At 36.0% G+C, this 15,924-nt stretch overlaps 1 protein-coding gene across 7 annotated transcripts in view; it reads left to right on the top strand.

Annotated features, from left to right (window-relative positions):
* Positions 1 to 15,924, top strand: part of ASXL3 (ASXL transcriptional regulator 3) — a 178,013-nt gene that overhangs the window by 98,396 nt on the left and 63,693 nt on the right. For all 7 annotated transcript variants that reach the window (XM_058438505.1, XM_058438506.1, XM_058438500.1 and 4 more), the window contains one exon: positions 7,534 to 7,697. In XM_058438505.1, the coding sequence (XP_058294488.1) occupies positions 7,534 to 7,697 (164 nt within the window). The remainder of the gene's footprint in view (positions 1 to 7,533; positions 7,698 to 15,924) is intronic.

Here is a 15,924-nt window from a genome sequence, read left to right as displayed (position 1 = left end):
CTCTCAACACTCTTCAGTACAGGAGGCACCATGGACACCCTCAGACCCTTTCATGCTCAGCTTCCCTAGAGAGGGTTAAAGCACACAATAAAACAACAATAATAAGAAGAACCTTCAAAATTCCTCAATCTCAATTTTAAATCTTAAGTTGAAAATAAAAGAAAAAAATTCCTCAGTCGGCTGGGTGTGGTGGCTCACGCCTGTAATCCCAGCACTTTGGGAGGCCGAGGCGGGCGGATCACGAGGTCAGGAGATAGAGACCATCCTGGCTAACACAGTGAAACCCTGTCTCTACTAAAAATACAAAAAATTAGCCGGGTATGGTGGCGGGCGCCTGTAGTCCCAGCTACTCGAGAGGGTGAGGCAGGAGAATGGCGTGAACCCGGGGTGGAGCTTGCAGTGAGCTGAGATGGTGCCACTGCACTCCAGCCTGGGCAACCAGCAAGACTCCATCTCAAAAAACAAAAAAAAAAAAAAAAAAAAATTCTTCAGTCATTCTAAATCTGATGGTAATCTCGAAGTTCTCCTGAGAAATATACCACCCAGCTTGGGAAGCTACGACTGTTGATGTAGGTCTTTTGTTTTGTTCTGTTTGTTTGCCCATGGCCAGGGTTATGTATGAAAACTTTGATGATATTTCTCTGAGTAGCCCACTGATTGAATGGACTTGGTCACGGGGTGAGTGCAGTTGAAAAATACAGTGCTTCTAAAATGGTATGTATTTGTCTGATGAGGTTATGATGAAACAAAACAAAACTTTGGTGGTCCCTTTCCTATTTCTTAATCAAGTACAATAGAAAACACTGTTCCGATATGCATAAAACAAATGCTAACAATGTCTACAAGGACTCCTTTATTATAGACCTTGAAAATTACTATAACAGTAAATGTTAGACTACCAAATAACCAAGCAGTAGAAACTTTGTCTGCTGGGATGAAGGGTAGGTGCCTGCTGCAAATGCGGTTTGAAGCCTATGTTTTTCTTGCCTAATCAGTTGTTTTAATAATACCCTCTCTCCTTGTCTTAGCAAAGGATAAACCACTTAAAACCCTCCCTCATGAAGTTTTCTGAGACAACCCTAATACATTGTCATCTCACTGTCTTCATGGCACTTAGAACATAGATTTGTGAATGCTTTAAAAATTCTTTAGTAATATACTCTTACCACTTGTTTTCTACATCTTGATATCTTACAATTTTCTCTAACTAAAATGTAAGTTCCTTGAATTCAAGGTCATTGACCTAAACTAGTTTTAATTATACTTCTTCCTACCCAGTCACATAGTAAGAGTTTAAAAAGTGCTTGCTAAACTAATCTAAGCTTCTAATGGATGTCTCCGAGGGGGTTTTAGTAAATGTCCTTGGTGGGCTTAACTTCTGGGATTCATTCCAGTGTATTTTATTTGATTTAATGTTTTTGGAGTGAAGAATTATAGCTTTGTTGGTTTTATAAAATGGTACATACTCTTTAAATAAATCAAAGCATAAATATAAAAATAAAGTTTGAATAATAACCCCACATCTTTTCATACAAAATAATTATCTCCAGTGCATTATAAACATTATTTGACATTTCTTTCTGTGTATCTATAGCCAGAGATATTAGAAAACCTGTATTATACCATTTTAATTAAAAGTACAAAATTTATTTATTTTTAGATTAAATAATAAAAAAGTAAAACTAAAAAACAAAATTGTGAAATATTGCCACAAGATGTATTTATATCTAAAAGTTTTCTCCAGAGTTATTACAAATATGAGAAACTGAAATATGAGTGATTACCTTTTTAACTACTCATTTCAACTTTGTACAACATGTTATAAAAAGATAGGGAAATAATTACACTACAGACCTTCCTCCCTGCATGTTTTTGTTACAATATTTTTTGAATGTTGAAGTTGATAACATTTATGTTCTATTGTTTAACCATAATTCCTATAGTTCATTAACCCTGATACTATATTTTAATGGGCTCAGTGCTCCATGTAGACTTTTTATACAATTTATTCATTTATGAAGACTACATTGATTCATGTTGTATATTGATTAGGTTTTGCCCTCTGATAGATATTTTTCCCATTAGACATTATTCTTTGAAAGCCAATTTTTCTTCTCTGAGCGCCATTTAATTTAATTTCATTTTAGAGACGTAGTCTTGCTCTGATGTGCAAGCTGAAGTGCAGTGACGCCATCATAGCTCACTGCAGCCTCAAACTCGTGAGCTCAAGAAATCCTTCTTGCCTACAGGCATGCGCCATTATGCCGATGTTAATTAATTAATTAATTTATTAATTTATTTATTTATGGTACAGGATCTTGCTGTTTTCCAGGCTAGTCTGGATCTCCTGGCCTCAAACAGTCCCCACCTCAGATTTTTGAGTAGCTGAGATTACAGGAGTGAGCCACCACACCTAGCAGAGCTATTTTTCAGAATCATTCCTCTCTAATTTCTTGAGATCGTGAGAAACGCTTTGTTTTTGAACTCTGTGTTTGTTTGAGCAGTGCTTCTTGTCTTCCTGGTCTGCCTTTTGTGTGTGCTTCTCTATGTGAGTGTGTCTGTGTCTCTGTGTGTGCACACTTCATGCATAATCCTTGTATGGGTTCCCTTCTGGGAAATGTGAGCCCTGAAGCCAGCAGACTACCCAGTGATCAACAAGTGTTCTGGAGCCTGCAACTTTCATAAGTTGGTGGTCTTCGAACTCCCTGTGGCCAGGATAATAGAGAACTTCCCTGACCCTAGTGGAACATATTCCCCATGATTTTATCATGAGATCAGTCAGATGTCTTCTTGTATAGCATAGACTCTGGCAACATAGCAATTGTTGGTTCTTTTCCCCTTTGCCCTACCGCAGACCCTCTAGCCTAAGTGTCTTGGAATTAAACACTAAAATGACTACATCTTTTTGCCTTCTCTGGGTACTGTAGGGAGATATGAGGTACCAACTTTAATGAGATAAGACAATCATATATAATTGGATTGTTCTTAAGCCAATTAAGAGTACACGTGTAAGGATAATTAAAATGGAATTAAACATCCTCTGTGGCAACAAATTTAGTTCATCTTTCTGTCTGTGTTCCGAAATCATAAAACATATTTTTGCTTAGGTGGACATCTTTGAAATGGATCTTCTTTTGACTTTGTCATAAAAGACTGTGTGCCTCTCTGAAGCATCTTTATTCTATGATATTCTTAAACATTTTGAACCATGTTAAATAATAGCAGTATAAGTTCCTATTTCTCACATTGCTCATAACAGGTTTCAGAAGTAGAAAATAAAACATTTTACATTTTTCTCAGTTTTCTAACATTTCCTTCAATCAGAATTACTCTCAATAAATGACCTCAACTCTGTTAGATGAGAATATTTATGCCATATAATAAGAATTAAGCAAATTTTTTTCTCTATATATATATATTTTTAACATTTTTGCCTCTAGTTTGGCCTTTGCCTCTACTTCTGAGAAAAGAAGCTTCTTCCTAATTCTGGTCTAAGTTTTTTATTGTGAAATATTTCAAACATATGAAAAAATACAGATGCTAGTAGAACAGACACCTACATACCCAACATCTCAACTCAACAAATATTAGATTTTTTGAATAGAAACAACTTGTAAAATTTTATGTGTTTATAAGTAAGATTGGCTAATACAGTCTCATATTGTCTTGCTTCTCTTTCTTTTGTAATAAAGATTGTATTATTTTTATGAAGTCAATTGAAGAAGTTTTTTCTATTTTTCTGAAATATGTGTATAATGAAATAGGGAGTTCCAGAGACTAGGTCAAGAAAGTAAGTCTCCCACCGCACATAAAATTTATCTTTAGAGCCATTTATAATTTGTGCTTTGTGTGTATGTGGGAAAGAGGGCATTGCATACTGATTCATTTTTTAAAAAGTTTTTACACATTTATCTTTCTCTTTTCAGGTTAAATTTGGAAATGTATAAAGCTTAAAATATTTGTCTTCAATGACATTGCAAAAAGTCATAATATTATGCTTTTTAAAATCTACTTTTAATTATAATTACATCTGCCTTTAGATATGTACTCTGTCAAGTATTGTGTCCTTACCTTTCATTCCTCTTCACATTTGTTTATACCATCTCAGGACAGAGATAGCTTAATAAAAAATACTTTTTTATTGTTGATGGTTTTCATTATTCTTTTCTGTTTAATGACTGTCTGCTTTTTTCTTTTCATCTTTCCTTCTTATTATTCTTTAGTTCATTTATTAATTTCATTATTTTTACACATAAGCCTTTAATTTTCAATTTTTTTCTACCCTCTAATATATGCAGTTTACCTTTAAAACCAATTGAGTGGCACTTTAAAAATTTTGGTATCATTAAATATTCAAATACTTTATAATTTCCATTACAATTTTTTTTCTGTAACATGTAAAGCACATGCAAGTGTGCTTTTGAACATCTAAACATATAATGGATATGTAGGGTATTAGATAATTGATACCTTTCTAATATGGTACTGTATTTAATTTGGGGCAGAAAGATGAGGCTGTATATTATTCTTCAGTATCTGTTGAGACTCACTGGACAGTTGTGTTGTGTTTTGTTTTCTTGCTGCTTTTGAACACTGGGGGAAAAACATGCTTTCTCTAATGGTTCAGTACAATGCCCTGTGTTAAAGTTGTTGGTTCAAGATTGATTATTGAGTTGTAAAAGTCCTCTGTAGCCTTAAGACAATTATTTTGATCCAATCTATCAGGTTTTGGTAATATATGTTAAGACTTTCTGGTAACATTATGTGATGTCGATTTCTTTTTTATTACCTGAATTTGACATTTTGAGGCTGTGCTATTTAAATGAATGTAGGTTCAAGGTCACTATATATTCCCAGTAAATTATTCCTTATACACTTAAGGAATGATCTTTCTCATCCCTAGTAATATATATTTTTTTACCTTTGTTTATCTGGTCTGATGTTAATATTGCAGTATGGCTTTTTTGTTGTTTTGAATTTCTGATTAGTAGTTTTTAGTTTATTGTTCATTTTCTAAATTTTTATTCTTTCCATATGATTTTTATTTTACGTGTATTTCTTCTAAGCAACAAGTAAATGGATGTTGTTACTTTTAAAATCTAATATGAAAATCCAGTTACCTTTATTGTGATTGTTTTGTGCTTAATTTTATTTTAATTTTTTTCCACCTTTTCTGCCTTCCATTTGATTGAGTTTTTCCATCTATCCATTTATTTGGAAATTATAATTCTTTTTTTTTCTTCCAATCGCTACTTACAGAGTTTTAACGAAATAAAGAACTAGTTCATATCTCTCCTGTTCCCAAAGCATACCAGAGTTTTATAGTGCTCTCATTTCAATTACATCTTACCATGTTGCATACAGTTATTGTGAATTATTTTATTTCCACTTTGATTCCTCCGTAGGTCATTAGTATTATTTTTTTACAATGAATGTTTGTTTGGATTTACTCATGTCTATCATTAGTCACTTTGCTTATCATTGCTTCTGCAACCATTGCATTTCTTCTTTGATATAATGGCTTTATTAGTTAAGAACATACATTAGTGGTTATTTCAGCAAGATTCTCTAAGGGATAGAGTTTCGATTTAGGATACCAAAAACATTCTTCTAATGACACAGTTTCTCTTGCCCTTTTGAAGAGATGTCACTGTCTTTATTGATTTATTGATAATATTTCTATCCATCTCATTGTAATTTCTTGGAGATCGATTTTTTGTTAAAAATGGTTTTACGATACTCCTTTTATTATTGATGTTTGGAGATTTCAACACACTAGATGGAGGAATGGGTGTCTTTCTTGAGATTTGGTATGTAGCTTTATTTAAGAACTTTAATCATTATTTAAGTTCTGAAAAATATTTCAGTCATTAGCTATTCAAATATTGCCTCTCTGCAATCTTTTTTTTTTAATTCAGAAACTTCTATAAATATGCATTTTGACTTATTACATTCTTTGTATTTATTCTCTGTCACATTTTGACTCATCATTTTTACACCGCCCTCTATATATTTTCCTTAAGTTTGTATCTTACTCAATAATTTTTTCCCTGCTATGTCCACTGAAAAAATTTTAAATTTCTTAACTTAATTTGTATTTCTAGAAGTATTATCTGGTTCTCTTTAAAATTTGACTGTTCTTTTATCATAGTATCCTATTTTTTCATAATTAAAAAAATCACTCTTTTGTCTTTAGTTATTTAAAACAAGGATTGGCAGACTGTTTTCATCAAGGGTCAGCGAGTAAATACTATAGGCTTTACAGGCCAGGTGACATCTGTAACAACTCTTCAGCTCCACACTGTAGTGCAAAAGCAGACATACACAACATATAAACAATTGGACATGATGGTGTTCTAGTAAAACTTTATTTGCTAAAATAGGCATTGGACCAGATATAAATCATGAGCCATAATTTTCTGACCTCTGATTTAAAACATACTCTTTATATAAAATCACATTCAAATGGTTATCATAGCTCAAGTAACAGAATGGTAATTCTTCTGTCTGTGTTTGATGCATCAGTTGACTGTCCCTTATGGTATGTTATTTTCTTGGGTCTCATGATTTTGAGATGTGAGCTCTACAGACAGCCTTCTGTTGGTGGTCAGTGTGCCTTGAGTTGTGGAATTATCCTGCAGAGCATATTTGCATTTCAGACCTAGTGGTTAATTTATTTGTATTTTTTATTTTTTGAGACAGAGTTTCACTCCGTCGCTGAGGCTGAGTGTAGTGGCGCAGTCATGGCTCTCTGTACCCCTACCTCCGGGGCTTAAGCGATCCTCCCACCTCAGACTCTGGGGCAGCTGGGAACACAAGTGCATACCACCACACCTACCTAATTAAAAAAAAAATTTTTTTTGTGGAGATGTGGTCTCACCATGTTGCCCAAATGGGCCTTAAACTCCTGAGGTCAAGCAGTCCTTCTGCCTCAGCCTCCGAAAGTGATGGGATTACAAGCATGAGCCACTGTGCCCAACCTAATTTTTTTTAAAACAATGCTTTTTAAATTATCACCCTCAGAAATGCCCTGAATAGGAATCTTCTGAAATAATCCAGTGCTTAGTTCACTGCCTGACACATGAGGAACACACAGCTATTTTTGCTATCAGTATTTTTATTAAAATTAACAGTACTGTTGTTTCTGTTATCATTAACCCTAGGTCTTATAGAACTTACATAAATTGTAGTTGTTATTGTTCAGGCATTCGGAGTTTTTGAAAATTCTGATTAATTGGAAGCTCACAATTAAAACTTTTTTATTGGAACCTGGTGCTACTTTGAGCTAAAAATAGAGAAGATATTGAGTGAAGTATACATTATGAAAACTAAAGATAACTGAAGACAGACAGACACATAACGGAAGAAGCTTTGGGAATTTCTTTTCTGAAATACCATTTGTAAAAGGGGTAGAAGTAAACATATAATTGAATATACATGTTCACTAGATATATGTGGCTGTGTTTGTATGTACGTACATACACATTTCCCTCTACCTGTAGTAAATTCATACCTCTTGCTTGTTCATCACAGGGCACTTGAAATGGACCAAAGCTGAGGACATTGACATAGAAACCCCAGGATCTATTCTTGTCAACACTAACTTGAGGGCATTAATAAATAAACATACATTTGCTTCCTTACCTCAGCATTTTCAACAATACCTCCTGCTTTTGCTCCCAGAAGTGGATAGGCAGGTAAGTAGAAGTTTTAGACATTTGATACCAGCCACTAGTTACATTATGATGAAGTGGAAGGTCTATTATCAAAGATGACTTATATCCGGATATAGTGTATTTCTGTAATTTATGTGTATCTATTTATTGCTGTCATTAGCTTATTTAATCTGCTAAAACAGAACCATTTTTATTCTTAATAGTGAGCCAATTCAAATTTTAAAATACGTTACATTGTGGTAGAGTGAAAACTATAAACTTACATTGGAAAGGGAAAACAAAGAAATCAAGCATTCCATTATCAAATAAATCTTTAGAGTAGCTGCTCCTTTGCCCAGAGGGAATATTGAAATGCAGCAATAAAAAGCCAGGGTTTCTAAGAAATTATGTAAATGTTTTCATCCTCAACTATTTCCAAAAGGCATTTAAAATTGATGTTTGCAATTGCTCTCTGAGAGTCTATCAGTATAACTATGATTGCCTATAAATAATCACCTTTTACCATTTTTAAAATATATCTGGAAATGCTTTAAGTGTATTTTTATATTTTTGAAAAGCTTCTAAAATAAGGAAATACAAATATAGAACCATAATGGCAGGCATCAATCATCTTTTAAGGCTGTTTGCTTAGGAAAGAAAAGGAAAAAAAAATTCATCACATAAACTTTTATTAAATTTCACAAAATTTATTAAGTGCTGTCTAGGAAACATTCCGTTATGATTCTTATTTCAGTAAATTCTGAAACTGTGCATCATTTTCAATTGATGGACTTAATGCGTGTATATTTATGAATTTGTGTCTTGAGATGATAGGTACATCCATGAATTGAAGTGGACAAAATTCATTCAATATTTCCATATTACTTTGAATAAGTTTTCTTAGCTTTTTATTTGATTCTGTTTTCTATTGACTTACCCATCTTCTTTCATACATATTTAAATATGATTAGCAACATTTGGCTACTATTTATATGTATCTCTTTGGTGGTGATTATTGTTCATATTTAGAAGGAGATGATTTTGATTTTGGGTGCATTTTCATTTCAATAGGAGTTTTTTCTCTTTCAATAACATTTACTTAATATTTACCCTGAATATGATATGTTCTGGGTGCTTTGGAGTAATAGCAAGACAGTGAATGCTTATTGAATGAGTGATTAAATGCACTGTAGTTGGATACATAAACTGTATATGTAAATAACCAAAATATGATTTAGAAACAGGTAAGCTTGAGGGGAAAAGTACAAAGTATGTTGTAGTTTTATGTGCAGAAGGGAAATATCAGAGTCAAATTTAAAATTCTTGAATTGGGCCTTGAGATATAGAGGTAGAATTTGAATAAAATGAATGGAAAAGTGCCAAGTGAGAGTCCGGTTGTACAAAATCAAAAGCTAATGTGGTGGAAGTCTGGATTGTAGGAAGAATGGTGCAAATGATTGTGGAAGGACAGACTGGAAGTTGACTGGAAGATTCCTTGAATATGAAGCTGAGGAGTCTGAATGGTGTTCTCCCTGTGTCTGTAATACAAAGCCATTGAGGGATTTTGAATGGAGCTATCATGTAATAAGACCATTACTTTTTAAGGAAATTATTCTGACAGTACTGAAAGAGAATGATAGGCATGGGAAACATGAAAGTAGAAAGAATAGTTAGAAAGGAATTTTAGTTTTTCCCTAAAGGCATAATGAGGGTTTGATTTTAGAGGATTGAATTGAAATTAAAGAGGAGAAGAAAAATGCAGCCGTCATCATCCTTATCCTCATTCTCCTTCACCCACCTCGTTCTCCAGTAGTCACAATTTTACATTTTGTCAAATAACACTTGAAGCAGGTATAGGGAGGAGCCACTGATGATTCTTCAGTTACAAGCTTGTGTGACTTAGAATTTAGGTGTTAGAAACTTTTAGGGGAAAGATCTGATTTATTAGCTTATACAACAATTTCTTCCGCTTCAACACAGGTGTAGTTTATCTTGTTTACAGATCTGTCTCCAGCTTCAGAAATAAGGTTTGGCATTTACAACTGCATTAGTCCATTTGCATTGCTATAAAGAAGTGCCTGAGGCTGGGTAACTTATAAAGAAAAGAGATTTATTTGGCTCATGGTTTTTCAGGCTATACACAAAGCATACTGTTGGCATTTGCTTCTAATGAGGGCCTCAGGAAGCTTATACTCTTGGTAGAAGGTGAGGTCATGTCACATGGCAGGGCAGGGAGCAAGAGAGAGAGGAAGGAAGTGCCAGACTCTTGTAAACAACCAGATCTGTCTTGAACTCACAGAGGGAGAACTCACTTACTGCTATGAGAGCAGCACCAAGACATTCATGAGAGATCTGCCCCCATGAGCCAAACACCTCCCACTAGGCCCACCCCCAGTATTGGAGGTCACATTTCAACATGAGGTTTGGAGGGGACAAAACCCCCAAAACATATCAACAATGTACTCAATAAATATTTTTGTAATGAAGAAATAACAGATTGTCCTAGTTTTAGTCAAATATTGATGGCCAGAATCTAAGCCCAATATTTTCTTCAACCTCTAGTAGTTTGTGTTACTCAGTTTTTTCTAGTCACTGTGAGAAATATAACTGAATAAGGCACAGTGCTCATCCTTGAATAACAGTCCATTGAGAAACTTTTTTTATTCAAAAAATATTTACTGAGCATGTATTCTGTGCTATATGCAAGAATGGATCTTGTGGAGGATACAAGAATGAATCTTGTGGAAGAATAACAGAAGAGAGAAAAACAACTTCATACAGAAGTGTAATACTCTGTGCTCACTACTAGCAAAGAAGTTTAATAAATGGATAAGTGTTTTACCAAGTTTAGTATAAAACCAGTTAGAATCACATAAATGTCATAATAGAAGTATAGTCATTTGAAGATGTAGAAGATGAAGAAGTTTAATCTGAATGCAGTATTGGAGAAGATTTTTATAGTAGAGAGGATGCTTAAGTTGAACCTTAAAGGACTGGTAGGTGTTTCTTAAGTAGAGCCAAAGAAAAGTGAATTTTACAAAGGAAAGGCATGCCATTTACAAAGACATATTGCTTATATGTTCCAGAAGATTTAGTGTCTCTGTGTGACTGGAGCCACCTAAAGGAGAAAATGGTGGGCTATTCTGCTGAAGGGGAATATGGTCCACAATCTTGATGGCCTGATTATAGGCTAAACTCTCTGAACTTTTTCTGAAACCAGTAGGTACCATCAAAAACTTGTCGGATGGGAAATGACATGCAAGAAATAGTTTAAACACATGTTTTCGTGCCTGGGCATAGGAGAAGGGAAGAGAATCCAAAGGATAAATAAAATGCAGTCCTTATTTTCTTTTTTGGGAGCAGGTATCTCTGTGAATGACGGATGGATAGCAGAAAGATAAGACATAGAGAGGATGGTTAGGAGACAGTTGCAGTAGTTGAGATATGAGATAAATGTTTGACCTTGGTAGTGGAGTTGGAAATGGAAGGAATGAATTCCAGACATATTTTCTACCCGGGATGAATAGGAATAAGTGACAGCTATGAAATGGTATTGTTAAAGGTCTAGAAGGCAACTAGAGATTCTTTTCTAGAGTAATATAAGAAAGAGTAGCTCTGTGGGCCTGTCAGCATTTTATAGCAAGAAATTTAGAGCTAATATGCTCTCTTTCTGCTCAAGGTGGGCTCAACCCTCTTTTCTAGCAGAAAGGGACAGGTGACTTGGTGCAACAAACTAGCAAAACTGCTGCTGTTTTATTCTAGCTTATTGCAAATGTCCAAATGAAGATGAACACCACTATTTCGTGGCCATAATGAGTGGTGGTGGCATGGAAATGTGAATTTGATTACATAGATTTATTTGAGCCAGTGGAAGATCCTGCAATTATGTGAAATACCTAAAATTTCAATTATGTCTTCACGTATTTTACAAAATCTGAATCTTTCTTGTTTTCCTCCTTTGACTACCCCAAGTTTCTGCTGCTTTCTAGCATGAAGTAGTCCTAAAAGGGCCTCCTACTCTGGACCCAAATGAAACGGGTTCATTCCAGTATTACATCCTCAAAATATCGGAGCTGAGTTTCGCATTTATCTTGACAATGCCAGCTGTTAAGGCAGTCTTTCTGGGTGTTTTGTTTTCCTATATTTGTACTTCTCATTCTGTTTTTTAGAGTTCTGTTTATCTTAGATTATATTTTTAATTTACCCCTAGTTGTTTTATCACATTGCTGCATCTAGTTTTATACTTGTTTATTCTTCACACATTATACTGCAAGCAAAAGAAAGTCCAACTCAAAGATTTTTAAGTCATGAAAGGACATTTATTGGCTCAGTTAATTAGAAGATAGAAGTTTGAGTGGGCTTCTTGTTCTTGGTCCTAGGTCTCAGTTATTATTGAAGGCCCATTTAATTATTTAAATAATTCATAAAATCTTCTGCCTTGTTTATATTTTCTAAACCTGAAACCCTTTGTGTAGGATGGCTACCCGAATCGAGATGTGAGCACTTGCCTCAGTGCATGGGGAGAATACTAGTATTTCAAGCAAAAGACCTAAGATTCACACTAACGGTTCAAGCAAAAGACCTAAGATTCACACTAATGGTACCGATTAGATCACATGAGCATTTCTTAAACAATGACTGTAGCCAAGGGAATGGAATACACAAATTGGCCTAAACCCAATATGCCTGTCCTTGGAGCTTAGAGAGTGTGTTCATCATCTCCCGAAGTAAAATGGTGCACTCGTGGTGTAGAGGTCAGAGATACTGTAGAAATCTGTTTTTTAGAAGTTTTACCAGGGGATACATAGGTTGGGGTAGATGCTTGGTAGGCAATTAACAGCGCTGGTTGAAGAGGAGTCGAAATTAAGTTTTATTTTTAACATATTGGATTGAAATTCTTCCACTATTTGAAATGTCCAGAAAGTCATTATGTATGCAGGTTTTAAGACAGTAGAAGATGGAGTTAACGATAACATATACATAGATTATTGTGTCTGCTATGGGATTTGATGAGATTGGGAGATAGCATAGTCATCGCAGAGAAGTACATGTATTTGTGGAGAGTGTGGATAAAAAAAAGGATGGGAAAGAGCCAGAAAATAGATAGAAAATAACAGATCCATGTGAGATCATCAATGTGCAGATCATATATAGGCAATAGTGTCAAATGTACAATAGGAAGTCACTGGAGACTAAGTAAGATATCTTTCATTTATCCCTTCACACCCACACTTCAGTCTTCTTTGTGCTGCTTTCCTCCAGAAGTCTAGCCTGCATGTGGACTACTGCATCAGGAGGGCCTGTGCCTTCCATCATCTTTTGAAAAAAGTATTGAAATAATCATAAACTTTTAGAAAATGAGAAGGCATATTTGAGAATAAGTTTGCAGCCAGATGATCCAGTGTCACTTTCTCCCCCAATACATGATGACTTGGAAGGTGTATTTTCTTTTTATCTTCTTTTTCTGACGGAGTCTTACCCTTTCACCCAGGCTGGAGTGCAGTGGTGTTATCTCCGCTCACTGCAACATCCGCCTCCCGGGTTCAAGCGATCCTCCTGCCTCAGCCTCCCGAGTAGCTAGACTATGGCTGCCTGCCACCACACCTGGCTAATTTTTTATATTTTTAGTAGAGATGGGGTTTCACCATTGTTGGCCAGACTGGTTTTGAACTCCTGACCTCAGGTGATCCACCTGCCTTGGCCTCCCAAAATGCTGGGATTACAGGCATTAGCCACCGCGCTCAGCCGAAAGGTGTATTTTCTATAAACAAGGACGTGTTGTCTTACATAAGCACAGTGTAACCAGTGAAAATCAGGAAATTAACAGTGATGATTATCATATAATTCTTAGATTCTATCCAAATTTAGCCAGTTGTCCCAGTAATGTCACGTTTAGCAACAGCATCCAGTACTAAATCTGTCACTGCATTCAGTTGTCATATCTCTGTAGTCTCTTTCATTTGGATCAGTTCTTTAGTCTTTCCATGATGTTCATGACCTTGACACTTTTGAATGTTATAAACCAATTTGAGTTTGCATAATGTCTTCTACTCAGATTCAGATTATGTACCTTTGGGAGAAATATGATAAATGATGTTGCATTCTTCTTGCATCCTGTTAGGTGGCACACAACTTTGATTTGGCTCAATACTGATGCTGTTCACTTGATGATTGTATTAAAGCGTATTTGCCAAGCTTTTCCAGTGTAAACTTGCTCCTTTCTCTTTTGTAATTAAGTAGTATTTTGTGAGGAAGTTCTTTTAAACTGTGTAAATATCCTGTTCCTCTTCAAATTTTCAATGTATTAATTCATGTACAAACACACACAGACACACACGGGTGTGTGCATCTATATGTATGCCTTCATTATTTCCTTCTTTTCACTAGGCTATTATGCTTAAATCGTCCCACATTTGGTCCACGAGAGCCCATTAAAGCTGGCTGCTGTGCCCTCTGACATGTCTCCCTTATTATTTATTTTTTTTAAGAGATAGGGTCTCACTGTGTTGCCCAGGGTGGTCTTGAACTCCTGTCCTCCTGTGGTCCCCACCCGCCAACTTCACCTCCCAAAGCACTGGAATTACAGGGGTGAGCCACCATGCTCAACCTCAGTCATTCTTTGATCACTTCCTTATTTTGAAGCACGTTAGAGTGTTCTGATCTTATAGTATACTTTCTCTGCCCCAGTCCAGGAATGAACCCTTTCTTCAAGAAGCCATGGTTCCCATTAGTGGAGGATGTCATGAAATCAAGATGTCATGAAAGGTGTGCCCTTTTTTATTAGGATGTTGCTGTTCCTAGATCTAAGAGAGATCTCAGAAAACTACACTTATGTATATGTATGAATACTTATGTACATGCACCTGTGTATGTGTGTGTGAATGCTTCCTTAACTTCCCTGTCTTGGAGACAAGGAACATCATGTAGAAGAAAGTGCGTGAGCCTATTTACATAATGTATAAACATAACACAATTTATATCTACATTTATTTCTAGATATCTCTATCTTGTAAGCCATGAATTCACCTGCAATCCTAATCTACTAACCCCAATGCTAATCTACTACCCCATGGTCCATTCTAGTTTTCTCTCTTTGCATAGATGTCTCTTCTCTGACAGTGAGAAACCAGCTCCTCTTACTCTTAATATATCTAGATATTTGATTATTGCCTTGTAGGTAGCCAGTCTTCCATCTTGGCCACCATACCTCCCCCATGTGGATGGTCTCCTCATTGCACACAGGCTGTGACTCTTGATGACAGGCCACCCATCTTCCATTTTCCTCTTCCTGTTAGACTTCTAACACTGCACATCAGGCTACTCCTCAGTGCAGGTGTCCTCCTCACCATGGTTGGACTCTAAAACTCCTCTCCAGGCCACCTCTCCATGCTACCTCACCCCACTTGGCTCTGTGATTCCCTCCTGGACTGTCATGATCATGGCTGTACCCCTCTCCGCCTCTCTACACACTTACAGTGCTTTAAGCCTCATACCTAAATGTTCAGAAGAGGGAAGAGAAGGCTGTCTGGATTCTGATTAGGTTCAGCTGTTGGGGACTCACAGCAATGGATTGAATGGAGAAAGAAAAGTGAGATTGAGCATCATATCCTCCCTGCAGTGACAGCACAGGCTTCATTCATTGGCCGGCTCCTATCAGGATGTCCTCTCCATACAGTCCCCTCTCTGCCCGTGGTCTGATAAGCTCTGCCTCCTCTCACACTTCAGGTCACACACTAACTCCTGTTATTAGTTCTAGTTTACTGCACTATTGTCTGTGGTGTTGCAGCACTTAGGCCATACCTTTTTAAGTCATCACTTTACTCTCCTCAAATGATCCTAACTTGAAGGATCTGTTTGTGCCTGCTGGGACTCTCGACTGGCAGAACTTGTGAGGAAGTTGAGTAATAGAAGTGTAAGAAAATTATACTGGTTTGGGGTAGGAATGGGATGTATATTTCCTTCATTTATTCAACCAAAGCATATTTAATGCCTACAATTCACCAGACTCTGCTAGCTCTGATGGTGTAACTGCTAATAAGTTACAGTTCCTATCCTGAAAGACAGAATTGTTCTAGAGGGGAGAGAGAGATGTAAAAGCCTACAATTACAGAACAGTGCTCTGACTGTAGTATATGTGTCATGCTATGGGAACATAGAGGAGATAATTACATTGTCTGTAAGATTTAGAGAAGGCTTGAAAGAGGAGGTGTCGTTTGGGCTGGGTCTGGAAAGATACAGGAAGGTTATCAGGTAAAGAAATGTGGAGGGC

Source organism: Hylobates moloch, unplaced genomic scaffold, assembly GCF_009828535.3.
Source record: "Hylobates moloch isolate HMO894 unplaced genomic scaffold, HMol_V3 SCAFFOLD_5, whole genome shotgun sequence".
Classification (NCBI taxonomy): Eukaryota; Metazoa; Chordata; class Mammalia; order Primates; family Hylobatidae; genus Hylobates; species Hylobates moloch.
The sequence above is the reverse complement of the archived record's forward strand: the minus strand, read 5'-3'. Positions and strand labels throughout refer to the sequence as shown.